Source organism: Podarcis vaucheri (genome assembly GCF_965113315.1).
Source record: "Podarcis vaucheri genome assembly, chromosome: 8".
Lineage (NCBI taxonomy): Eukaryota > Metazoa > Chordata > Lepidosauria > Squamata > Lacertidae > Podarcis > Podarcis vaucheri.
Window position 1 is genome coordinate 60,702,665 of NC_138766.1, and position 27,590 is coordinate 60,730,254.

The following is a 27,590-nucleotide window of genomic DNA, read 5'->3' on the forward strand; positions in this document are numbered from 1 at the left end:
CACAGGTGAGAGGGAACACTGATTAGTAGGATCATTTATCAAGCAAACGGTCAGATTTTGCCCACAGGTTTCCAAGGTATACACATGTAGTATGGCTGGCTGTGCTAATTGCACTTGAACCCAGGCATTAAAGAGTCCATTACTGGAATGACTTAAGCATGCCAGCTCTAGAGACAGTACATTGAGAGGACCAATGAAGAAGCCTGCTGTCTTAATTCAACTCATCGCCATCTACCAACTGGGATGCTGTGACTCTCCTGGCACAACTTTTTGCACGCACAAATGGCACAACAGAAGAAATGTTGCTATGTCTAAAACCATGTAAAACCCAAAGGCATTAAAATTTATTAAATGATGCAATAACAGAATTCTTTATTTACAATAGCATTATTTAACATCAAATAAGCAAATAGCATCAGCAAAGCAATATTAACTTGCATAAATGTATTTAAAATTTCTCTGAATATATCTACCTTTGCATAAACTGCTCACACTAGAAATACAAACATCAATGCAGGTGAACAAAGTGATGTTCAGAGTCAACTCAGTCTTGAAAATAAATCACAACCTGAAAACACTGTAAGCTTTCTCCTGAAGAACCATAGTTTATATATTGCTTAGTTTTACCCTCGTATAATCTTTTCATATACACACACTCATACACATCTCAGATGCAACTTCATGAGGAACTGTACAAATAAAACCCACAAATGACAAAAGAAAAAAAATAAGAATCAATGCTTGAAGAAATGTGTCCATCATCTCTATTCAACGACTGAAAGCTAAGTGATGATGCGCTTATTTCAAAATTGTACACAATTCACTATACAAATATAATACATCAGACAGCTATGTAGGAATATACAAGACTTAAAAACAGATCTAAGGCATTATGCTAGATTTTAGCATTTTGAGGTTCTTGCACATAGCTTTACCTGTAGAAAGAAACTAAAAAGATTTTGTTTTAGTCTACAAAGAAACACCAGGGAGAAAATTCTAATTAAAAACCAAAGCCACTACAGTAATTTTCTTTTGTGCAGAGAATGCTTTTGCTCTTAGGTAGCAATACTACCATACAAATACTAGAAAACTTTAAATTCACACCTACAATTAATGGCTTAAGTTGCATTTCAAAACTGATTGTGTATCTTTGGGTTTTGCAAGTAGAGCTGAACCACCTTTTTCATGTGTTAAGCCCATATGAACTCCTTTTTGTAAAAAAAGAAAGAAAGAAAACCCACATAGATTAAAAATGCTTTATATAAATGGCAAAAACATTGCTTTCAGTTAATATAGACTAATGGACTGGTGGGGCCCCCATTTTTAAAAAATCTTTGATTGACTGTTAGATGTTGAAAAATATCAACTTCACTGATAGCACTTTACCTGAATTTGGTTGAATGGAGCTTTCATATAATTGTAGAGTTGGGGGGGACCATCAAGGGACATCTAGTCCAACCCCCTATGCCATGTGGTTATATATGTGTATTTTTTAAAAAAAATTAAGACCTCTTAAGTCCTTCACACTTATTATAAGAGAACACTGATTATGTTCCAGCATAAAATCCAATTGCTATCTCTATTGATTTTACTGTGTATGGAATTAGAAACACTGAATATAAAAAAGAAATTAAAATTTGGCATGGTTACCTTTGTCTCTAGCATGATTAACATAACCAGAAAATGCCTACTCATTGTTTTCAGTTCATTGACCCCAATAAATTTTCTGATGGATATAACCACTTATTTTAAAATTCAACTAAATATGGGCAAACGAAGAAATATTCTGAACTGGCTCAAGTTAAAAATTACTTATTTGCCTACTTTTTAAAATTAAAAATGTTTTGAGAGAGAATATTTCAAAGGTAAAATGTTTAATCCAAAACCTAGAGGTTAAAAATGATCAAATTTTAATCCAGACATAATTTTACTATTAATATTAAAAAACTTTTCTTAATGTTATGGAGCTCAGGGCTGACATATCATAGATTTCCACCAGATGGCTCAGTTGTCTGAATAGCTACTTTTGAGTTTAACCGACAAAGTGGTGGGTGACTGCTCAGAAGTGCAGTTTCTCCCAGTGTAACAGGAGAGCCACTCAACAGGAAACAAATGGTTTGAAATGAATTCTATATATTCCTTAACTTATTTTTTGTCTTAGCACTCTATGAAAGTCAGATTCTTTGTATATTTTAACCCTCATCACAAGCAAACAAGATTTCAAGGTTAACAAGCCTTCTCCCAAATACATGAATGATGATTGAGATAATATAAAATGCATTGCATTTTAAGTAACATCCAAAATTTTGAGTCCAGGTATGAAAGTGTGTGGATTGTGGGAAGGGAGAAACAGGAGGTCAAAAACAACCAGCTTCCTGGTATTTTAAGTCCACAGAAACTGATGCCAGCTTATACTAAAACATTACTGGAACCATAGCAGGTAAGAGTAAAACCACCTTAAGCAGTGGCCTGCTGAACAACAGTTTTTCTAAGATTCATTAAGAAAGAATATAAACATACAAAAAAGTCAAGAATTGGCTCCTACAGTGGCTGCATATAATATAAGGTTAGATAAATGACTTTATGAGCAGAATCGCAAGGTTTAGAAAATGAAGTTTCAAGCCTACAAATTAGGTCTAATCAAGGCATTGTGATCCTTTACAAAACACTTTTTTTCCCCAGGAGACACACATAGCTATGAAGATATCTAATTTAATACTGAAGTACCTCATTTGGAAATCAACTCCACAACATGTATACCTCACAAAATTATACAATTAAAACACTAAAGTCTTCAACTTAAATTATTGCTTGTTTACATAGAAACTGGTTTTTATGTACCTTACAAAATGTCCTCAGTCCCCGCTGCTTCAAAATAATTAGAACACATGATGGTTAACTCTGTAGTGATATCTGCCATAGCTTAAGTCATTATTTTCCCCAGTTGTGGAGATGGGGGGAAATTAAGTTTTATCATTTACATCAGATGCCTTTAAGTTCTGATTTTTTTATGCCTCAATCCTGCCACTTCCATCACCAAAAGATGCACCCTTATTTAAAATGATTATTCAGCAACTAGTTACCTGCAACCTAGAACTCAGGTAACAAACCTAGGGATACAATGAGGGTTAGTCATTTCTCCATCCTGTAAAAAAAGAAACAGAGAAAGGGCAACTGAAGGCAGGAGAAAAGGGATGCTAACTTTAGTTAATTTTTTAGGATGCTGAAATCAATTGAATGGGAACTTAAATTGGTTTGACTCATGATTTCGTTCAAAGTAACCAAAAGAACTTTAAAAACAGCCCTCTCACAGGATATTTTAACCTGTTTACAAATGTAAACCTATTCAAAACGGACTGGTTTTGTTTTCTAGCATGGGATGTCTAGTCAACTAGATACCTTTCCCCCAAAACAGTTAGATGTCTGTTCTCCACATTTTGTCATTTAGCACTATGAGAGTCGTAATCCAGCTAACGCCCCACCTCATAAAGTGGAGGTTTTAATATTAACCCACTTATTTCCAGATGGAACTGAATCCTTTGCACCAGACTGTGTAGCGAAGGAAAACAGAAAGAGATAAAGATCTAAATCTACAAACAGAACAGAATGAGAGCATGGTTGGTTTTCCTTAAATACATACATTTAAATACATTCAATCTGACACGGTTTATGAAAACTGGCTATCAACATTTACTTTGCAGGAGAGATCTAAGTTGCACTAAGGTGAATGCAGTGAACAGACTGAGCAACTGTCTGTACGCTAGCTTCAGACTGTCAAAGAAGAGGCTGCTCCTCCACCAACAATGGTTTTGATTCCACTCAAGTGGCGTTGTTCCGTTTGCAGCACTAAACTCTACTTTCTCCAGCAGAACCGACTGGCAGAACAGTTGGGGCAAAACCAAACATATGCAGCTCTTCAAACTGGTAAGAAGTCTGGGCTGGGGAACCCAGTCAGTTGAAGAAATTAGCAATCTTCAGGGTCAGCAATATTTCTAGAAGACCAAAAAGGAAAAAGAGGCATTAATAGCAATGCTTAACTGAGTATGTATTGTTCTTGGGGGACAAGGGGCAGGCGGGTGTGGAGGACTCCCTGGTCCTGAATGGGGCAACTGTGCCTCTGAAGGACCAGGTGCACAGCCTGGGAGTCATTTTGGACTCACAGCTGTCCATGGAGGCACAGGTCAATTTTGTGTCCAGGGCAGCTGTTTATCAGCTCCATCTGGTACTCAGGCTGAGACCCTACCTGCCCGTGAACTGTCTCGCCAGAGTGGTGCACGCTCTGGTTATCTTCCGCTTGGACTACTGCAATGCGCTCTACGTAGGGCTACCTTTGAAGGTGACCCGGAAACTACAACTAATCCAGAATGCGGCAGCTAGACTGGTGACTGGGAGTGGCTGCTGACACCACATAACACCGGTCCTGAAAGACCTACATTGGCTCCCAGTACGTTTCCGAGCACAATTCAAAGTGTTTGACTAGTTTTGAGAATGAATTTGCCAGAATATTTTTCTAAGAAGTCCACTTAGGAAGAATCATATTACTTGTAACTGGATAAAATTGCATCTATTCCTTAAAAGATTCAAGGCAAAATGTGAACCGTTTCTTACCCGTGATGCATCTCCCTCCTGCTTTATCATATCCATTCCAGGTAGCTGGTTTGGAAAAAGATTGCCTCCTCTCATAGCAGGATCATTAACCTACGGCAAGGAGAAGACTCGTTTGTAAGTCACTGGGGGAAATAGAAAGCATCTTTGAATAAACCACAACACTGCATGCATGCATGCACAGACACACACACACCTTTCTAGCCAAAAATATAACAAAATAAGAGAGCAGACTTAATGAGGAGGCACATGTCATACAAGGTGTTGTGCTATGTGCTCACCTCCACTTCTCTCCCTTCTTTACACTGTCATTCTTATGCACATTTTGCTCTTGCCCTATTTTGAGTTGGTTACTGTGAGAGGGGGAGTGTCTCCAGGCAAATGTTAAAATTTGTAATTTATGTTGGGAAAAGCTGTATTAAATCAACTACTGGTTACAAATTTCACCAGGCAGAGAATTCTCACCTGCTCAGGACCCATGGAGGACAACCCTGATGTAGGCACAGAGGTTGCTGAGGTCATGCTGATCTGTCCTGTCATCTGGTTCATGTTGTTCATACCGCTTGTGTTGGTCACCATGGATACATTGATGTTCATGTTGTTATTGTACATGCTGGTGTTAGCTTGCTGCCCGAAGTGTGGAGGAGATTGTTGTGAAAACATGCTGCAGGATGAAATACACACCAGCACGTCAGAATCAAGATGTTCATCCTTCAGGCCTTGAACATTCCTGAACACCTCAGAGGGTTAGTGCATCTGGGGACGCCTTCAATAAATGGAGTCTGATTATCAGTGCACAAAGCATGCATTTCTTTCTCAGCTTGTAAGTAATGTGATGATTAGGTCTGCAAAAATTCTCCCCACAATTTGCCAAAATAATATATGCGTTAAATAGACCTACAGCATCTTTAAAAGAGTAATAAATTGGAAAAGAAACTTTTCCTGCTTATCTTTTAACATCAAGATGCAAAGACACTTAAAATATTCTGAGCTAAACCTTAGGGCCATCTAAACATAGTTGTCGTGCTCATTCAAGAGAAACCAATGCAGTGATCTAGATGTGTGTGTGTGTATATATCTATCTAATTATCTGTCAGTAGGCAGAAAATTTAAAGTCCTGCAAGACTAAGTAGTTTAGTGAGTCCACTGTCTTTGTAACAGACAAGATCCTAGAAAACTGAAGAAAAAGCAGTTTGGGATGATTTGAAGTCATAATTTACAAATAAATAATTATCATTTCAAAAAATTTGCTTCACTCCTATTCACGACTACCTGGAAATAAGTCCCAATGAATTTAATAGGACTGACTTCTGATGGGATATACAAGGATTGAACTGTGATTTATATTTTTAGCCCATGGCTGATAAATACACATCACATATATTTTATTATGGATTGGTTTTACAAACATGCAGAATAAAACTCTAATCAGAAATTCACATGTTTTTGTAGTTACTTGATCTTTTTGAAAACTGGGTGACATGGAAATTCCTACTTAGTAATGAGAGGCCCCATAAGAAAAAAGTGTAAACTAGTCATAGTTGTTCTGCTTGAGCAACGGACTTCCCCTTGTGTAACAGAAATTCCTCTTCTTCCTCACTGCAGACCAACCATGCGCCATCAAAATCTGCTTCAGGAAGACCACCCTCACCATAACCAGAAGTAGGGGGAATGCAGAGAGTGGACAGAAAGGGGAAATCCCATTGCATAAGTGGTCTAGAGGGTGCCAATGCAAGAACGGGCCTTTTCTGCAATAGCTCCCTGTTGGTAGAATGCTCTCCCCAGGGAGTTCTGGCTGATGTCTTCATCTTTAGGCGCCAGGCAATGTTTCTCTCCAACCAGGCCTTTGGCTGACTGACATCTGATGCACTTTTAAATGTGTTGTGGGAAGGAGGATTATTGGTTTGTTGTCCTTATTTTTACTATGTATTTTGTGGTTTTTATATTGTAATTTTATGTTGTGAACTGCCGTGAGATCTGCGGGTGAAGGACAGTATACAAATTTAATAACAACTACTGCTACTACTATGCAGTGCTGGATATGTCCCTATAGCTCCATAAGAGAATGTACAATTCATATGACATGGCCTCATGTATAGAAGTCACATGTTATATTTCACTCTCTTTTCCCAATAATGATTCTGGTGTCAGTCTGCAGCACTGCTGTGTTCTGTGAATGCCCAGATTCAACAGGATGATTGCTGAAAAAAATGCATGAATGAGCTATGTGACAACGGCCAAAACTGACGTACTGTGAGTCATAGCCCAGTTACAAACCTACCTGTTTCCACCCATATTCCCTTGTGCCCATCCATTCATCTCCGTAGAGGATTGGTAGGCAGGATTGGCCTGAGACTGCTGAATCATGGGACTCTGGGTATGAGCCATTCTTGGGGACATCAGCGGACTTTGGGGAGTGGTAGCTCCAGTGAAGCCTGGATCGGCCTGCTGATTTATTCCTGGAAAACACAACAGGATTCTTACTCATGCTGCACACAACAATTCAGCCAGAAGTATGTAATGGCTTGGAATGGCCTTCACTAGGAGTACAGCAGTAATGGAATCTATTTTGAGGGGACTTTTTTGGACAAGGACAAAACAAGGCTACCATAAACTACAGTGAAAAAAAATCCTGCTGAAGACTAATATCATCTTTTTTTGAGGTACCAAAGAAATGGGATAAAGTTCACGGCTTACTTTGTTTTGTGATATACGACTTTTTAGCAAAACTAATGGTTTTTTTTTGGTAGTTTTGTAATAAACCAGAAACATACTGTTTTGCATTTTGAGAATCCCAACAAGTTTAAATGCTACCATCACCCCCCCAACCCAATTCCCAGTATCTCCAGATTCCAGATGGTGTGTCTCATCTGGGAGCCACATAAAGAACTGTAGGAAAGGAGCTGTGATCCAGGAGTTGAGACTATTGTGATGGATGAAAGGTGTTGAAATAAGTGCAATACCATAGTTTGGAGGAAATGGAAATTGCTGGGCATTTGCCTGGGGAATCCGCGGGTTGCTCATTGTTGCTGGTATGCCACCGGAGGCCACCATACTCGGCGTCATATTCATACTCTGTCCTCGCATCATCAGCGTTCGCTGCTGCACTTGCTGCTGCATCTGCCTATGCCTCAGGTGCTGGCTCAGTATCTCCCTCTGCCTCTGGGCTAGCATCTGGGAATTGATGGGTCCCTGCAGGGTAAGCAAAAAACTGCATCAACACATACGATTAGCAAGGCATTTCCATCAGCCTGGCTACTAAAAAAACAAAACCCTGGCAACTTTACAATAATCAGGTGAAGAGCTACCTTTCTGGCACATAACATATGAAGCTGTTTAATACCAGGCCAGACAGATTATTTATCTACCTAGCTCACTACTGTCTACTTGGAATAGGGCTCAGGCACAGTTTTAACTAGAAATGCCATGGATTGAAGCGGCAACTTTTGCATGCGGCATATAAATGTGCTCTTCAGCTGGCCTATGAGCTCTCATTCTGGGGTGATAAATTCTAAAACAGATACACAGATTACCATATGAATTCCTAGAATAAGGCAATTTTTCGAAGTGATGTCTAAATTTGGTGTTGCTGAAGGCCCAAATTCTGAGCAGAAGTCCAGCTTGTACATAGCAGAGTGAGCAGGAGAGTCCCTGAAACAGCTGGATTGCTACATTTTGTAGTATGGGGAGTAAAACATATTACCATCAAAAAATCGTGAACCCTGTAATACAATTAAGTCCAGAATCTAAATTTACTTATCCACACTACAGCCTAAAATCAGAGTGTGCACTTCTCACATCCATAAATTGAATAAAGCAAGCTATGCTGATTTGAATAAAATTAAAAATAGCTCTCACGCTTTCTTTCTCAAGTTAAAAATATTCGTAAGCGGCACCTTTCTGACAAAAAGCATAAAACCTCTTGCAAGATCCTGAAAGCTTTCCACCATTTCAAGCTGTTTCAGATATGATGGAACAGGTTTTAAAACTCAGAGAAAACGATGTCATCCCTACTTAGAATATTTGGATTCATTTAAAGATGTCTAGCCCAACAATACCTGGAGGGAGCCACATTGGCCACCTCTTATTCTTCAGGATAAATTCATATGCAACAAGAGTTGCAGGTTTCACTGCATGGTCTGTGGCCAGTTTGCATATGGCCTGCTTAGGGAACACAGAGAAATTCTCTGCCTCTCCAGAAGCATACACATACAGCTCCTGGTACAGCGTGAAAGAGCTTCACAATTTCCTGCTCCACGGATTAAACTGTGACTATAATATTCTTCGAGATGGAATTAGTCATTTCACCAAAAGCAAGGAAACAGAGCTGCACAATGGCAATGTGTACAGTGACAGAGACTGTAACATCGGTAACATCAGTATAATATAGTAAAAAAACATGAACTACTAAGTTTTATAGAACATTTTATTTATTAATTAAATTCATTTCCTACCCTTCCTCTTAAAAGGAGCACACAAGTGACAGAACAATGAAAGTAGCTAAACAAAGAGGCAGACTGTGAAAGATCTCGTCTTTAAAAGGCTTGTTGCACCAAAAAGACAAAAGAGATGGTGCCTAATGTTTCATGGGAGGGAATCCAAAGGCCTTATTTTAAACTGTCTTGTGATCTTTGAATGAAGGACAGTATAAAAATGTAGTACTAGTAATAATAATAATAATACCAATGTTGTACAGAAGGGACCTGCTGATAAGATGATAAGTACAGGGATCAATTGGGTACGTCAGAATAGAAACATTTTCAATACCTGTTCCCTCACCTGTGTAGGTACTCCAGGTCTCAGAGACAGATTCATATTGGAAACATTGCTGATCTGATTCATGAGTGGCTGGCGATTCTAGGGCAAGGCGAAAAACGGAATAAAGAAATCAGTCATATAAGGCAGTGTAAGAAAAATTCTGCTTTGATGGCAAGGTTTAGTTTTACGATACTGTGCTTCTTGAGGAAGAACTTTCTTATGGTAAGAGCTGTTCGAGATTGAATGTTCTCCCCTGAAAGTGGTGGACTCCCCTTCATTGGAGGTTTTTAAGCAGAGGCTGGATGGCCATCTGTCATGGATGCTTTAAGCTGAGATTCTTACGTTGTCGGGGGTTGGACTAGATGACCCTTGGGGAACCTTTGAACTCTACAATTCTATGATTCTATGCATGCTGGTAAAAGCATCAACAGAGAGCATAAAAGCATGAAATACCTGCTGTGCTTGAAGTCTATGCTGCAGCTGTAGCCTTAGCTGATTTGGCTGGTTTTGCACTATACCAGCAGGCCTCAGGGCAGCCCTAGGCTGCATTCGCAGTGATGCATAGCCTGGTCGCTGCGCCATTGGGTGAAAGTTTGGGTCCTGCATTGGTGTGTAGTTGCCTTGGGCCATTTGAGCCTGAGATGCATACTGCTGTGTGAAAATGGGTGCCTTTTGTTCGAGGATGATGTTTGATTCCTGGCTTGAGAATGGCTCTGGTTCCACAGCTTGGCTCTGCTGAAACAAACATCCAGATGTACATGAACATAGAATGCTTAAACAGTTGTTGAGAAATATATGTTTTTATAAAGCAGAATAAAGATGTATGAAGCTGAGCAGCACAAACTTATATTTGCTTTAACTCATTCTATGCTTCTATTACCATTTATTAGTACAGTGGTACCTCGGGTTAAGTACTTAATTCGTTCCGGAGGTCCGTACTTAACCTGAAACTGTACTTAACCTGAAGCACCACTTTAGCTAATGGGGCCTGCTGCCGTGCCACCGGAGCATGATTTCTGTTCTCACCCTGAAGCAAAGTTGTTAACCCGAGGTAATATTTCTGGGTTAGCGGAGTCTGAAACCTGAAGCGTATGTAACCCAAGGCACCACTGTACTTGTGACTCATTCAGAACTACAGTTGTACCTTGGCTCTCGAATGGAATCCGTTCTGGAAGTCCATTTGACTTCCAAAAACATTTGAAAACCAAGGTGTGGCTTCCAATTGGCTGCAGGAGCTTCCTGCATTCAATTGGAAGCCGCAGAAGCCACGTCGGACATTTGGCTTCCAAAGAATGTTCGCAAACTGGAACACGTGCTTCTAAGTTTCCGGTGTCGGGAGCCAAACCGTATGCGTACCAAAGCGTTCGAGAACCAAGGTATGACTGTAATTGAGGGAATAAAACTATGTGATAAACAGAGTCCTGGTTCAGATGCAAACAAGAAACTATTCTTGAGGAGCCTTGATGAGTCTGGGGGCTTGCACACTCCCCTCTTCCCTTCATTTTGTGCTCATGGAGATCAGAAGAAGCCACAGTTTGATCCTGGATTTCCTCACAAGTGCAAGCAGTTTCCAAAGTTCAGATGCCACGGCAAAGCACAGCTTGTATAAAAACTGAAGCCAAAGCTTCTGATACCCTCCTTGCAAGTGTGAGGACAGGGGAGACTGTGTGAAAATGAGGTTCATCGTTGCTCATTCACATGGTGGGAAATTACTATTTCCTGTCATGTTTGAGCTGGTTCAATACAGGAGGCCCCTGCTCTAAACCATTCATATCTTTTCTCTTTTAATTTTTTTTTTAAATCTTGCCTCAGATTGCAGTGGTGAACCAGGGTTGAACTGCTACAAGAAATACCTGATCAGCCCTACAAACATTTTCATTTTTCTATTTTAAGGAAGTTGTGGAGTGCTCCAACTCTGATCAGAAGCTGGTGAAGAATTCCAGCAAGCAGAGTGATGGTACTCTGAGAGAGGAGGGCTTAACTCACCCTCCTCTCCACACACACTCCAGAACCATTCCCCCTGTTTAAATGAATCAGTAGTTTCTTTTGCTGGAGGTAAAACAAGAAAATAAGGTCTTCTGTGGTTCTCAGCAGGGCTAGAATCAGCTTTGGAGGGGAAGGATTTAGATTTAGAAGGAAAATCTTACAGAAGAAATGGTTAAAAAGAAAGTTACTTAAGAGTTCCTCTCACCTCACAGGTGCTTTTAAATTAAAATAAAATCTTTGGGAGGTCAGATCCCCTAAAATGCATTTGGAGGGTTTTTAAGAAGAAAGCATCATAACCATAATACTCCAGAACATCTCTGCTGATGGACGTGACAAAAGAACTTGTAGGAGCTGTTGAAATATAACCTGAGGCATCCTGGGGTGTGGTGCAGTATAATATTGCTCCCAGGATCCCAAGTAACATTGGTAAAAGATGGCCCAGGAGTCCTTACCTCCTCATCCATACTCTAATATATGATGTTTCTGTCATTGGAATGACACTGAAGAGGGTGGTAGATTAGAGGCTGCTCCCGTGAATGGACAAGGCTTCAGCTTGGCAAACAGGCAGCTTACCAGCTGCTTTACAAGAGACTTCCAAAAGTAATACGGTCTGGAATACCTTGTACCACTGCTGACACACCTCAGGTTATATTTCAAGGTAAGAACTCCTGGGCCATCTTTTACCAATGTCACTTGGGATCCTGGGGACAGTATTATACTGCAACACACCCCAGGAAGTCCTATCTTTAGCCTGACAAAGCAGGAGGTAAGTGACGCAGGTTAACTCTCTACCACTGCTTCAAGTGGTATTTGCTTGCAGGCTCTTGAGTCCAAACTTCCTTCCTGCTCCCTCCATTGTGTAGCAAAAGGCATGCTGTTCCCATACATATTGGGTAGGACTAGCTGCCAGGCTATAATTAAGACCTAAACGAACTCCTCCATCTCTGAGGCAGTTTGCCTAGGGATGGGAGTGGGAGTGAGATTACATGCAGAAGCTTCTCAAATTAAATTAATGGGAAACACTGCATTATCAATGAAATACTGTAATTTCCATAGTGTTAATATGTGGAGGGATATTTATAATTATTACATCTAGTCAACATTTGAAATCCATTTGAAAAAAGAAATCTCACTACTGAAATACCTTAGCTACATATATTTTCAGAAATGCTTAATAGCAGCACTATACCTGGCTAACTAGTTCTGGGATCCCAAGAGCTCTGTCAATTTCTTCCAGACCGTCAAAATTTCTTAGTGCCAAGTAAAGCTGGTCAAGGAGGGTCCCTTCATCGTTTGGAGACTCTGATGCAGGGTGCTGACACAGCAAGTCATCCGGAGAGTTCCCAAATGGTTGCCTGAAAAAAGAAACAAGCAACTTGAAAGCAACTCAAGCAAGAACTCTCACCACCCAGAAGGCCCAAATTAGTTTAGGGAATTTAATACACACATTTTTATGTGTGTCAGCTCTGCAATGCTAATTGTACACAACATAGTCTTTCTAAATTTTAGGCTCAAAAGCAGCTTTGGGGAACCCAAGAATCCCCAAATGTTGCTGGATTATAATTCCCATAATCCTGGGCAATTGACCATGTTGGCTGGGGCTAATGGGAGCAGGAATCTAATGCCATCTGCCAGGTCACAGGGGCCCTACCCCTGTTCTAAAGCTTGCTTAGAAACAGGATGCCATTTTCTGTAGTAATCACTTTTAGCCTGATCAAAGACCAACCTTAAGAACCAAACAAAACCATGTATTTCCAAGTTTCCCTCAGTCATAAACCTAGGATTTTAGAGATTTATTCCAAAGCTATGGCGAAGAAGCCATTTCTCCTTTCCAGCCTTTAGCACATGATTGCCCTACTTGCCAAACTCAATCAATCAGGGAAACGGCAATGCCTAAGCCACGGTACTGATTTACACCAATACATTCTGTTCTTATGCATGACCATCTATTCTATTCTGACAGCTTAATTTTGTAAAAAGCTACCGTATATGACTAATGATAACCCTAATCAGATCATTTAAATCAGACAACACAGAAGCTGATGGTTTCTTTCCTTATTCTGTACCATATGCAGATCACTGCTTGTTCCCAATAACATATCCACAAAAGACAGTGAAATTTAACGTGCTTTGTCCTCAAAGGTGATGAAATCAAACCACCCGTGTGAAAATAGAGTGGTAAATAATAAATGCCAATGCGGTAATCGCATGAACAGAATAATTATTTAGGTTTTGTAAAAAATTAATTAGAATAACAAAATTAAAGGAAACAAGCAGCACTAAATGCATCACACATGTGATGCAAAATTCAGTTAGTATTATATAATGATGAAATGGCTAAAATGAAGCAAAAAAAAAGCTCATTGGTATAGAGTGTCCCTGTAATTGTGAAATGCCTATTTTCCATTCACTTTTGAAGGCACGAAGCAGAACTGTATCAGTTGTGGCCTTTTATGTTATGGAACAGGACCACACATTCAGCAACAGACCAAGCAGCCACAAAGCAAAATGAATGAGAACACAATCTGGAGCAGAGAAGGAAGGCAAGAGAGAAAAACAGATTTCCCCCTGCTTGCTGTTTTTCCCTTGCAACCCTCTTCGGCTGCTTTTCTTCCAATGACGCAGCGAACGGGTCTGCAGGAAGGAAGGGAAGATAAAAGTGGCAAGAACAGGGAAAGTGAAGATTCCTTCTCCCACCTGCCACTTTTCTGTTGCAAACTGCACTCTCCCTCCGCAGCTATTCAGAAGGGACTTGGGTTCTCAGAGTCTTGACTTTCAATCTCGAGTTAAGTGTCCACTGTTCACCAAGGCTTTCACTTAATTTTTTCATTAGTCTGGTGCTATTTTTGTGTTGTTTATATGGATGAATTTTATTATTAAAATTTGGTATTGTTTTGATACTAAATTTGATAGGAGGCTTGTATGGTCCCCTTCAGAAAATCTTCTTTAAGGAGCATACACACAACTGCAACTAAAACTACAGATTATTTGTATTATTTTCTTGCTATACAAAAGTTATTTTAAGGTACATCTTATGTCTTGAATTAATCGGACTCCCATTACTTATTCCATTCTATTAAAATTTTAGTTACATATTGCCTTACTCAAGTTCCATTTTATATTGATTTCATTATCAAAATTCCATTTTACTTTTAAACTGGTAATGTAAGAATTTTAAGTTCTGAACAGTTATTAATATATATTAATCTTATGTTTATTATACGTTTGCTACAGATAAATAAACTGCTCTTTTTTCTTTTTACTCACCATGAAGTTGTTACATACAGTAAGTACCACACTTTTAACATTTGGGGGGAGGTGAAGGTACTGCATACCATTGAGTACCCCCAGGTGGGAAAAGCACTGGCTAAATTAAAAACAAAACAAAACACCACTACAGCTTCAGGTAGAGTTCAACTTTTTAACACCACCTGGAATTCCTAGTTAAGCTGAACTTGTATCAAGGGGAAAATTCATACAGCTAATCCCAAAAGGAGCAAGGTAGGGTACAGTATACCACTTTCCTCCTCTAAACATGTCTACCTAACTGACAGTGCCTACATCCATCCACTTTCACTATTCTGATTCGGTGAAGTAAGGCTAGTCAAGGATGGCCAAGACACAATAAACAAATGTATTCAATATGTGCTTGCAAATGTGAAACTGTAAACTTTCCACCTGGATACAGTATATAAATTGAAAGATGTACCAAAGACAACCATTAAATAAAAGACTTACCGGTTCTGATTGCCAAAAGATGTCTGATCTATGGGCAAGATGCTGTCTGGCCATGGGGCAGTCTGATTTGGAGGAGCCTGCTGCTGGGTATACTGGGGTCCTCCCATATTCATCTCTAGTTCAGAAGCCCCTGAAGAAAGGAAATCAATGATCTATCACATCTCAATGGAACTGGTAATAACTCTTTTAAGAACAATAACATTGTAAAGTTCACTGCGCATACCATCTTTTTCTTACAACACTATTTATGCTTTATACCCTTGAGGGATCTCTTTTTGCCTGTGGACACTGTGCTTGTGGCAGGACTTGATGGAGCCCAACATTGCAGTTCAGATAACAAACAACTCTACAACTCCTAAAGGAAATATAAATCTGTTCCACTGTGTTTACAGAAGTATTTAAAAAATCATAGCACAAGGTATTCTCAAGTTCCCAATTCCTAAATAGCATCTAATTACACTTAGCTACTGTGGTCCTTAACGATGTCATCGTGCAAAACCTATTAAAAGCAGAAGAGACTACGACCATGCTCCAGCTTACCCATATTCATGACTTGAGATTGAAGCATCTGCCTTGGACCAGGTTGACTGTTAGGTCTCATAGGCAGGCTGGATGTTGGGTTACGTATCATGCCTCCTTGGATTGGCCTGTTCATGGCACTCGTTGTTGGAGCACAGGTCACCCTCACAGCAGCACCTTGGGTTCCCCAATCTCCGGATGGCATGGTAGGCCGAGGAGCATTACTACCCATCATCCCTACTAAAATAAACACAGAAAAGGTTAAATCAAGTATTGAGAGATGTACTAAACTAAGTTTTGATTGTTCTTTGGAAACTATTTTAGAAATTAGCATACTAAATCAGATAGCATTTCAAATGCAATGCCTTCCTCCAAACCTCCTCCTCTCCAACACAGTCTTTTGATTATGGCGACTCTGTAGGTTAAATTTTTGACCTGAGCGAAGTCTGATAAGAGTAGACACACCCATTATCTGATTCCATGTAACAGATCCTTGTATTGACACAACTGTAATTTGCATGAACCGTTTATGATGGCAAAAGAATATGCTCTTTCAAAACTATTCCCAATAATCTATAGTTCTTTAATCATAAATCTAATGGCAGACATTATGTTTCAGAGATCTCTATAATAAAAATAAATCTATGAGACATAAAGAACTTTCACATCTTTTGGAGAAAAATACTGGACTAATCTCATAGAAGGTAATGGAACTTGTTTCCAAGTAAACAGGATTGCATTTTAAGAAAGCAATCCTATGTACAATTTACATGGAACAAATCCTTCTGAACTCAGTAAGACATACTTCCAAACAAATATGCACAGGACTGGGTTCTCAATCCCCAACTGCAGCAGTCCCAAATTTCATTTACTGATGGGGTGAGCGGTATCAGAGCCAGGTGCAATCACTCTTCCTGCTCTTTTCTGTAGAGCTCTATCCATCCAAGGAATGATTTTATACGTTTGGATGATCTTGCTTCCCACAAGAAGTAGAAACCTTTTGCTCTAATCAAGCCAATGATAAAGTTCTCAAGATGGACTGGTGAGAAGGGGCATGGCAAGCTTCTGGCCTCCCAGCAGTAGTATCGCTGCTGCTTACTGGGAGGGAGAGGGGGTGGGGAGGCGAGTCCTGTGGCAATCCAGTGCTCCTGCTGTGGTGCAGTCGCATAACTCCAACCTCCCCTCTCCGGTAAGTGACAATAACGCCATTGCTGGGAGTCCAGTGAAGCCGCTCCCCATTAGTCACTCCTGCAGATTCCAGTCCATGTGAAACATCACACAAAAAGAGAGTATTTAAGTTACCTGGGCTACTATTCCCAAGATTTCCTTGATTTCCCATCATTCCTTGACTGCCCATCATTCCGGGCTGAGGTATGACTGAATATGGACTGTTGTTTCTTATGGGTGGGAAAGCTCCAGCACCTGGTGGGTTTTGCAATGCGATGTCAAGTTGTAAATTCTGGTTTGGTAACATCCTTCCCAGCTGAGCTTGCCTTGCATTGGTAAAAGCTAAATAGATGAAAAATAGTTGAGAGACTGGAAGTGTAATTTATTTTATTTATTTATTTATTTTTAAATTGAGATGTTTTGAAACAGTATATACAATATTTCAAAAAGCAACTTGCAGAAACACACACCAATGTAGAAGAGTGAATGGCTCATAATATTTTGTCTTATTTCTGAGAGACTAACACAAGAATGTCATGGATAGAAATATATATTCCACCCCCCCCCACACACACACTTTCAAAAAACATATTACTCTTTTTGCATATGTGGATATTTACACAGGGCAATATTCAATTTAAAAAATAAATGAAGAATACTTCCGCTCAACACACTATTTTACTGAAATAGATCAACACCTATATATTGGAAGCATCTGTGGCTAGCTGAAAGGTAAATATTTAAACAAAGTATTTTAAGAAAGATTTCCCTGCAACTTTTTGGGACCTGCTTATTTTTAGAAATTGGTTTTCACGCACAAAACTTTGCCTAACAGGATATTAACCTTGTAATTTACTCACTTCATTTAAAACTAATGCTTTTTTTAAAAAAAGTAATTCAATTAAATTCATTTAAAGCACATGTCCTCCCATTCCCTATTTTCTATAGCTGAAAGCACATTCACTTGCTTGGATTCAACTAGGAACAGTGATTTACAGGCAGATGTAGGTTTCTATGCACAGATCTGTTGTAGCAGGTGTATGGGGGGGGGAATCCTCCGTGAGTAAACCTGGAGATGCAGATGGGGTTGTGTGGTTCAGAAACAGAAAAACACACACATTATGTTGAAACCTGAGAACAGTCAGTGATTTGGAAAGCTGGGCGGGCAGTTAAAAGTCCTAATAGCTCACATTATGAAAAACTTCTGAGGAAAGGTTCTCACAGCAACACTTGCCTGTTAAGTGAAGCAAGAAGAAGCCCAAACTGTCTGGTGCTGACTTCTTCATTCATTTAAGTCGGTTTGGGAGACCTTTGGACTTCTAGTTCTTGCTGAACTACAGCTCCCATCACCCCTGCCCATAGGTCATGCATGTAGGGCTGATGGGAGCTGTATTCAGAAACATCTGGAGGACCAGTGGTTCCCCACATGTGACTTAGGTGATAGGTCATACAGATTTTGAGAGGCTTCATTTCAAGTCTGGGGGTGGGGAGTATCTCCTATACGTATCCCATCATACTTTGCTCACAGGAAGGACTATGAAAAGCTTTTACGTTCCACGATCAAGTGCTCTCTGTGAAAACCATGATCACAGGAATGCACTTCCCTAGTGACCTCATGGTTTTGTGAAGTATGTCTATTTTACTGTAAAACATCAACTCCTTTACATGGTGTAATATTTCATGTCAATAATGTGTGGCAATTCATGCATTAATGATAGAAATAAAGTAAAAAAATTCTCAGCAAGAAGTACATATTTTAAATCGACAGTGACTTAGACTTCCTAAGCAGTGCAATATCATGGTTTCAGGAGATGCTACATCTATTTCAAAATGTTGATCCTATGGATTAGAACAGCAGGTGGTGCTGTTTGATTACTGCAGGGTTTTTTTTAAAGGCGCAGACAATCTGAAAGACCCAGAGGCACTGTTGCAAAGCCTACATTTTTCTAATCACAACAATTTCAGTCCAGCAACAACTCAGACTCACTGCTTTGAGAGATCCGCATTTGGGGTTTCTGGGCTCCAACAGGTGTGCCGGGGCTGTTTTCACCTGTGATCTGCATGAGGTCATTGATGATGGCTTGTTTGTCAACTGATCCTGCTGAAGTACCTGGTCGGGTATCTGGGAAAAGCTGCGACAACTGGCTATTCTGCAGATCATCTAGAATCTCCTCCAAATTATCTAGCTCGCTGGCAGGCTTTGATGAAACAGAAACAAGAAAACATTCATTTTTCATAGTTTGGGCAAGCTCTCTGGCAGTCAAAGTACAAGATAAGAATACAAGCGTTTGTATCTTCTATCAATTGGGTTGTCTGATATTTACTCCTACAAAGCAAAGTCTAGTGTGGTCTAGTCTGACATATAGAAAAGGCTGACTGTGTGTCTGCACCCAAAGGCCTCAAGCTTCCCCACCACTGTGCTTTCTGTTAGCACAAAGCAGACCAATTAAAGTTCTCTCCTTAAAGCAAATTGCTAATATTCTTTCCCCAGAGCCCAACCATGAATTGGCAAAGAGATATCTCCAAGGGCTGTAGCTTTCCATGAACAAAACAAAGAATCTTTGTTCAGCAAAAATCAGCATTCTGCCACTATTGTAATTCTGCTCGTTTATGACAGGGCTAAAAACCGTTCTATAGAACAGTTACTTCCACATGGCTAAAAATGCTTTACATCTTGCATAGGCTTTTCATTGGTGGCAGAAAAGTACAGCATAGTTTAAAAACATACACGGGTTATCTCCATGTAGTGAGAAATCGCCTACACAGCCGGAATCTTAGTTTGACGGAATGTAAAATTTCCCAATTTACAGGAAATTACTGGTTTGAGAATCAGGGAAATTTACCAACGTACATGCCGCAGGATGCAAAAAATCTTATGGGGTGAGGAAAGTTTAATTGACTCAAAAATTCTTAAAAAAATTAATGCTGACCAGGTGAACAAACAACTCAAAAAAGCTTATAATGAATGCAAATATTTTTGTACATGGAACAGCCATAAAATCCTCTCTACAGAATGAACAGGCAACAATCCAACAAACTGGCAACATGTTAACTACTCCAGATTATTCTATAATCTTCCATACTGCGTCTGGATAGTTGTGGGAATTTATCTTAAAATGGTACATGGAGCACTGCCTTGCAAAATGAAGAGTGTATCCCCACCCTCCACAAATACAATTTCAGTCTTTGCAGCACTGATAAATCTTTCTGTGAAACATGACAACTATGGAACACACACACAACATTCAAAAATGAATGCCACACCTAACTTTGTTAGTAACTGAGACTCATTTACTATAATAGAACGTTAGACAAAAAATGTTAAAGCCCAAGTGTTGAATTAATTCTAAGCTAACTGACAAAGAAATGCAAAGTGTTAAAGATTGCTAAAATTTCATTTTTTCAATCAAGATACTTATAACTGCAGAGGTCAGAACTTATTACATCATTAATTATATTTAATGAGTGCTCACTTTGATAGTACTATGTATTTTATATGAACTTTTCTTGTTCAGTTCCTTATCATTTGTAATTTTACCATTTATTTTGTATATTTTATGTTGTGAACGACCCTGATGAAGGGCGGTATACAAAATTAACAAAACATGTATCTATGTTTTAAAAGGTTTGTGCAAGAATTTACTTGAAAATAAGTATTTCAATATACAGCAGGCATATACAGAAGCAACTTGAACTATTTTGGACAACTATCTGTCTATCTGTAAATATATGCATATTTCTCTTAACTAATGTGCATCACTTTGCACTTGCAGGCACTGAATCCCACCTACCACTCTTTGCCCTAGTGACTCAGACTCTGGAATGACTGGGTGAAATTCAACATCATGCTATAGTGAACATCCATCCCATCAGCGCAAGCATTGCGGCTTGCCAGACAGAACAATCTTCCCTTTCTTCTCCCGCACACTGTTCTGGGGGGCTCTCCCAAATGTACAGGGCTTGTCCTTATGGGACTGGGTACATGAATCATGCTCATTCTAGACAACCCACTGACAGCTAGGGATTTTACCACTCTGAATAATATTGAGGAGTACTAGATGAAACACTCTGTCTGGAAGTGCTACCAAAATACAGCAGTCCTGTGTTGTCCCCTACCACTTCTACAATAATACGGGCAAACTCATGTGTTTCTCAGCATTTCACCACTACCACTCCAAGTAGCAGATAATGATGGGGAACAAAGGCAATTAACCACATGCTACATACAGTCTGGTTAAATGTTATGTGAAGGATTAGATCCAGGGCAGCCATTTTCAGGCCCCGTTACTTTGGGATCCCTTCCCCCAGTTACTTTTTTATTGAAGGCTGAGGGAGGCATGATTTGGCTAAAATTAGGCAATTTAAGGTCTGGGGCTATTAGATTTCACTAAGGCCCCTAATCTTTCCTCCCATAATTTGAGCATCAGCTCCAGGACATTCAAGGTAGGATTTAGAGCTGAACCCTGGGCTAAAACTGTCCTGTATAAATGAGAAGCTGCCTGATCTTCCAGTGAGTACAAACCATCTAGACTACCACCTCCATCTCCTTATTCTGTAATTGTATTTAGGGGGACAGCACAGTGTAGTCACCATTCTAAGAGACATCTGCTGGCGCATGACTTGTAGGTAGGGGGACATATTTAATATAAAAAATAAAATTTAAACTATAAAACATGCCAGAAGCATTCAACACTTAATTTGCCCCAGCACTCTACCTGCTTCTCAGCAGCTTTCCATGTAGCAAACTAAAATGTGAATGCTTCCAAAGCCACCATTTCAATATAAGACCATTCCTATACATAGTTGAATGTGTGGTTCAAATTTGGCAGGGACTTCATGTGTTCTGTGCTTTTCAATGGTGAATGTGAGTTAGGGTTCAACGTCCATATTTAAACTGAGGTGGGAAATGACATCAGCACCAGTAAACTGGGTCTACCCTTCTGCTCCTTCCAGCTGCTTTTGCCTATTCCGTGCAGCATAAATTGAATTCCCCAACTAATATCCTTGCCACCTGCCTTTTGTCCTTCCATAGCTTGGGTGAGGGAAGGAGGAAAAAGCTCGATTTATAGAGTCATGTTTATCCAAAAGTTTTTCTCATGATTTCTTTGGAACTATCATTTGTATTTAAAGCTTTGTTATTTTTAGAAGATATTTAAGCATGAAAATCTACTACAGTCTCTGTTAATAACTTTGGAAGAAAAGGGATACATATTGACAAAGTTGGGGGACAGTAATTTTTACCAAAGTTAGAGGACTGCTGTGTAAACACGACACAAATTTATAATTTGACACCAGAACAGGTCTGAGCTATAGGGGCCAGAAATGCTTAGATAACATGACCATTATTACCTCCTATATAAAAACTGGTGGTGTACATATAATAAACAAGTACTTTTAGAATGTATGTTTGACCAAAATCTAGTAGCTAGCTATAATAAAACTCAGAAACATAAAAAGGGATGGAGTTGTTTAGAAATGAGTTTGATAGAAAAAAATTCTGAAATACTCAAATCTGTATGCTGGGAAGATGACTATTTAAATAAGCTACCTGGAATAATGCTATTTTTGGTGTTATAACATGCTTCAAAGTATTTCCTGTTCAGAAAAAGTTACACTAGAAAGAAAAATGTTATTCTTTTTTCCATCAAATTCCTCCTCATAAAAGATTTACTCTACTATGACCATGCCATATTTACAATAAAAACCATACATACAAATTAGCCATTATTTTAAACAGATATCACTTCAAAAATAAAACATAAACAATTCTATCCAGTAGGTATTGCAAAAACATTACCGCTTTTGTTCTAGAAAGGAGAAAAGGATGAGAAGAAGACTCAAGAGGACAGCGGAACAATTTATAATATTCTCTGTTCTATCATTACAACAAATGGGTTAAGCTTTGATCTATATTTAGATTATACTTCCTGTAAGTTTATCCTGCACCAGCTATGATTCTTTCACTTTCTCACTCTAGAGTGAGTTTTTGCTGTGTGCTTTTTTCTTTTTTTTCTTTTTTTGGGGCACAGAAGTATCTATGTCATTTTAGGACACTTTTGTGCAGTTTGCACAATGAACCATTTCGTCCTTCCTCTGTGAAATGCTTTTTTCAAACAGCTCAGTGAACTAGCTTTGCATCTCACTACCTCTGAAGTTCCCTTTCGGCACCCTCCTCACAGAAAGCCGATGTCAGGCACTGAATGTCGCAGGCTTTCTCTAAAAATTGTTGCTTCTTCACGCCTACATTTCCTCCCCAACACCCAGTTGATGTTCTACCAAGAACCACACTGCTACTAACTGGCAAGGTCTAGATTGGACCTTTCAGCCAGCCAGGTCTTGGCAATACAAGCAAGGCAAGTGCCTCCAATCACAAACATAATCAACCACCCTAGCCAAAACAAAACAAAAAACAACCCACAACCCTGTATAAAGGGAATGAAACAAATGAGTAAGGATCATTTCCACGACAAATTTCCTGAATGAACAACAACAAAAAAGAGTCTCTTACCTGTTCATTCGGCTCAAAGCGCATCTCTTCTTTTTCTGTCTTTATAGTTACTGGCTTTGTGCTACTGGAAGGGTCTGTCTTACTGTCCGACCGTTCCAGCTTGGGGGTAATGTCCGGTAAACCAATATCTTTAGTATCATCTTTATCTAGCAAGTAGCGAAGTAGTGCATTTTCTTTCTTCTTGGGACTCACCGGTTCCTGTTTTGTAGTCACCTCTGAACCAGGAGCTGTGCTGCTGGTCTCCTGGCTCGGTTCTTTCCCTGTGGCCTCTGCTGTGAGCTTGGCTAAGTCTACAGGAGAACTACTGTCCTGCAAGAGCCTGTGCAAAATTTTATGCTTCTCCTTGAGCGAGGTTCCATGCGTTGAACCAGAACCAGATAAACCTCCCGCGGAGTCCTTGTTAGCATCTCCCATAGCGTTAGACAAAGGTGAAGGCTCCATCTGATCAGATTTGGTGGTCAGCAGCTGTAAGAGCTTTGTCTGGCTTTTGCCATCATGAAGTCTGTTCTGTCCATCAGGCCTCTCACCAACAACCTGGGGCATGCCATCATTACTTTCTTTCAGTTCTCCTGAATGGCAGACACTCTCGGCTTGTCCAGCTGTACCTTCCGATTGCTCCCCATGAAGTCCAAAGCCATCTTTAGAGTCCAGGCTTCCCATTTTGCTTAGCTGAGGAGGATTCATACTTACAGGGGAATTTTGCAAATTACCCATTTTTACGTCAGGTGAAGCCAAGGATGACCCCAGAGAGACTCCATGCCCCTCGCTGAGAGCCTGAAGTGCATTGAGGGAACTGTTGGTATAACTATGGCTATTTCCTGTGCTGCTGCAAACCCCAACAGGTGAATGCAAGCTTCCTGCAGGGGAAAACTGACTGGGTGGGATCCGAGGACTGCCTGCCACTCCCGGACTCATACGGTGCCGTGGGGATAGCATAGAGTTTGGCTGACCTGGTGTCATGCCAGGGCTGTTTTGAGAGGGACTATTCATTTTTAGTGCATAGTTACTACCCTGAGGAGTGGATGCTTGTATACTTGACACATGGTTCATCCCGCCTGAACCACCAAACCTGCTTGCTGGCATGCCCATTTGTTCCTTCGGGCCATTTATGGCAAAATTCATATTGCTACTGATGGTCATATCCTGACCTGGATTCCCACTGCACATGGCCTGATGGGCAGGACTGCTGGAGCTAATTGGGTTCAATGGCTTTCCCATTGCTTGTCCAGTTAAATCCTGGTTCATTCCACAAACATTCTGTTCCCTGAAACAGTAAAAAAGAACAAAAACATTATTAAAATTTACATTTTAAATATGATTAATAAAAGACAAAACTGATAAAATAGAGATTTGACAATCCCAAACGCAAAGATGGACATAGCATTTGTTTTATCTTGATGTATTCCTAAGCCTGGGGCCTCTACTAACATTTCTTTATCTTGTTCATAATGAAAGAAAGAGAAAAGAAACAAACAGAAGCAATTACCTTTTTGACAAAGATCATTGCTTTTTCTATTTTACAGATGAACAAAGACAATTTGCTGGAGGTTGCTGGTATCCATTGCTGAGATCCACTGCATGAGGGAGCCAGACCCTAAGGCCCTGAGGTAATGTGGAGACCTATAGTGGATGCAACTAGACACTCAGTAGCCACACACCTGCACAGGACTGAATTATAAGCCCCTCCAGTTAAGAATGCTGGTCCCCTCCTCCATGCAACAACACTCAACAGGAGATAGTGGTAACTGTCATGACCTGAGCCTTTTTCAGAGGACCAAACCAACTGTAAGTGCTTCTGCAGGAAGAATCCTTGGTGCCAGCATCCCTCTGGCCAAGGACATCATGTCCCTTGAGAACTCCACCTCAAAACTCCTACAGCAACCAAAGCCTTCTCTGCTCTTCAGAGAAATCAACTGCTAAAGCAGCCTGGGCCCCTTTAAATGAAGTTTCTTCTCAGCAACAGAGAAATAGCTGCAGCTCCTATTTAAGGCTCAATCTGAAGAGCCCTGCTGCTGAAGCAACATCTGAGCTCTGCTCTCATGAAATATTGAGGCTAAGCACTGCACAGAGCTATCCAGGCAACCCTTGCTTCACCTAACAACAGAACCATCATCTCAAAGTCACCACTGACTGTGGAAATATTATTTATTTTGGCAAGGAACCCAAATGAGTTAACTGCTGGAAATGGATCCCATGGCTCTTGGGTTCATTTCTGTCTTAACAGATATCTTAATATCACATAAGAGAGAAAGCTCCAATTAGATATCTACAAGTTTGTCTGATAGCAAATAAAGTTTTCACTATTTTGATTATATAAGAGAGAATCAAACAAATCCACTTCTGAAAAAAGAAAGCAGAAAGAGGATAGGCATTTGTTGACAATCTGAAAGTAAACGAACAGGCCTTTTACAGCCTTGAAACTGCTGCCTCATTTGCCAACAAGAATTACAGTGAAAAGCAAGTTTTAAAAGTCATCTCAAAGTACAGCCAAAAAAATTTACAACACTGCTTTAAGTATGGAAGCCAAAAAAACTACAGTACAGCAAACAAGTTCAGAATGAGATCAGCATAGTTAGAGAAAGATTTTGTGGGTACATGCAAGCTAAAGAATGTGCATGAAGGACAGAGATGGGGGGAAGAGGAGGTTTTTCCAGATGACTAACGTGTGCTCCAACCAAATATTATCCCTTGTAGAATAATCCCACAGGTAAACAGCATGTTATTCCATTTGTATGCAATAAATGACTTGGAGTGAGAAGAGGGGGAGAAAACTGTATTACCAGCCCAAAACAATTTGTTTAAAAACAAAAGGTTGTTAAATGTACACTGCAGCATGAACATTGGTAGCACAAATCTTCCAATCCAAATATTCTGTGAAGTAGGGAACTCAGACTATTCTAGTGGCTGCCGGCAGTGGAGAAGAGAGATATAAGGCAATTAGCAGGGAAGCTTTGGGGAAAGATCTCCACCCACTACTTTAGGAAACCACTGGACAAGCAGTGATGGCGGCTGTGTGGAGACTGCAGATTAAATCTCCTCTGTGCAGCAGCATATCTCTAAACAGTTTATAAAAAAACAGAGAGACATGTCCCCATATCTTCTACCATTTGGGCTTTTTAGTGCGTGCAGGTATAAGAAACTGAGTAAGTGCTATTTGGGGATGCCTTAAATCTCATGCAGGGGAGTCTACCATAGGAACTGGAGAAAGAAGATTTGCATTGAGATCCACTGCTTAAAATCTCAGGGTAAGTTTTCTTCCCACTCTTTCCTGGATTGAATTCCCTACATGAGCATCTAAGGAAGCAAAATAGCTTCCTTTCACTGCTTCTCTCATCACTTCCCCATGCTGAGAGCAACAGCATACAGGTGAACCACATTCTACACAGTAGCACTATCTAGGGAAGAATCACATTTTTCAGGAACAAGATATTGCTGTTTGAAAATACATTTCTTGAGAGAAGATATGTGCATGAAATCTCTTTGAAGACTATCCAAGTTTAGTTATTTTTGCAGATTTTCTTTTGCACATAAGGTTTTTGTTCTGTTATAAATTTACACTGAATAACATCTGTAGTCAGTTCCTCTCTTCAGACTTAAAAATGGGAGCTATCAATGTCCCCCCCCCAAAAAAAAAGTTTCTTAAAAATTACAAGTTTGCTAAATTACTGAAAGAACACTGAAGGAAAAGTGCTTTATGAACTAACTATATTTAATAGAGTTTTGGCACTGGTTTAAACATTCCTTTGCAGGGTTTGCACTGAAAGTTCTACAGCTGAAACATTTAAACTTTGCCCTGCTAGTGGCATGAGAACTAGAAAGAAAAGCTGAGGAGGAAGAGAAACTGCCCAGTCAATTCTTGTTAGCATGAGATGACTAAAATGAAAGGGGAAACTTTGTTTAAAAATGCACAAAACTCCCAAAGGTTCATGTTAATTTACTGTTTCTCAGATTGCATTATAAGCTAGAAAAACTTAACTTTCTTGTAAGTATGTGCGCTGTAGCCTAGCAGTTTTTATTTAGCTTGCTGCCTCATCAGCCACCTTCAAAATATAAAAAGGTCCCCTTAATTCCAACAAAAAGTTCTGAATTGTTTAAACAGCAATGTTCAGAGGGTATAGTCAAAGTCAGTAAAGTCTTTTTTTTTTGGTACAATGTTCAGCAGCTAACAGATAAACAACAACGAAAGATAATTTTTATTAAAACTTATGCATAGTTCATAATTGAGTCTGACACAAATATGCAATTGCTTCTCATAACCAAGCACTGAACTTTTCATATTTAATGCATAGGAACTGCAGATTCTGGAGAA

The 27,590-nt window shown here is 39.7% G+C and overlaps 1 protein-coding gene across 11 annotated transcripts in view; it reads right to left on the reverse strand.

Moving 5' to 3' along the window:
- Nucleotides 1-312: 312 nt before the first annotated feature.
- The window catches only part of NCOA2 (nuclear receptor coactivator 2), a 128,079-nt gene continuing 100,801 nt past the window's right edge, over nt 313-27,590 (reverse strand). For 6 of the 11 annotated variants that reach the window (XM_082233739.1, XM_082233732.1, XM_082233735.1 and 3 more), the window contains 13 exons: nt 23,282-24,545; nt 18,761-18,971; nt 16,909-17,115; nt 15,628-15,846; nt 15,088-15,217; nt 12,539-12,704; nt 9,817-10,098; nt 9,373-9,462; nt 7,569-7,797; nt 6,887-7,064; nt 5,071-5,269; nt 4,609-4,698; nt 313-3,992 (listed from right to left, as the gene is read on the reverse strand). In XM_082233739.1, the coding sequence (XP_082089865.1) occupies nt 3,981-3,992; nt 4,609-4,698; nt 5,071-5,269; nt 6,887-7,064; nt 7,569-7,797; nt 9,373-9,462; nt 9,817-10,098; nt 12,539-12,704; nt 15,088-15,217; nt 15,628-15,846; nt 16,909-17,115; nt 18,761-18,971; nt 23,282-24,545 (3,277 nt within the window). In that variant the 3' untranslated portion in view covers nt 313-3,980. The remainder of the gene's footprint in view (nt 3,993-4,608; nt 4,699-5,070; nt 5,270-6,886; nt 7,065-7,568; nt 7,798-9,372; nt 9,463-9,816; nt 10,099-12,538; nt 12,705-15,087; nt 15,218-15,627; nt 15,847-16,908; nt 17,116-18,760; nt 18,972-23,281; nt 24,546-27,590) is intronic. The other 5 variants (XM_082233741.1, XM_082233740.1, XM_082233734.1 and 2 more) reach the window with 5 other exon arrangements.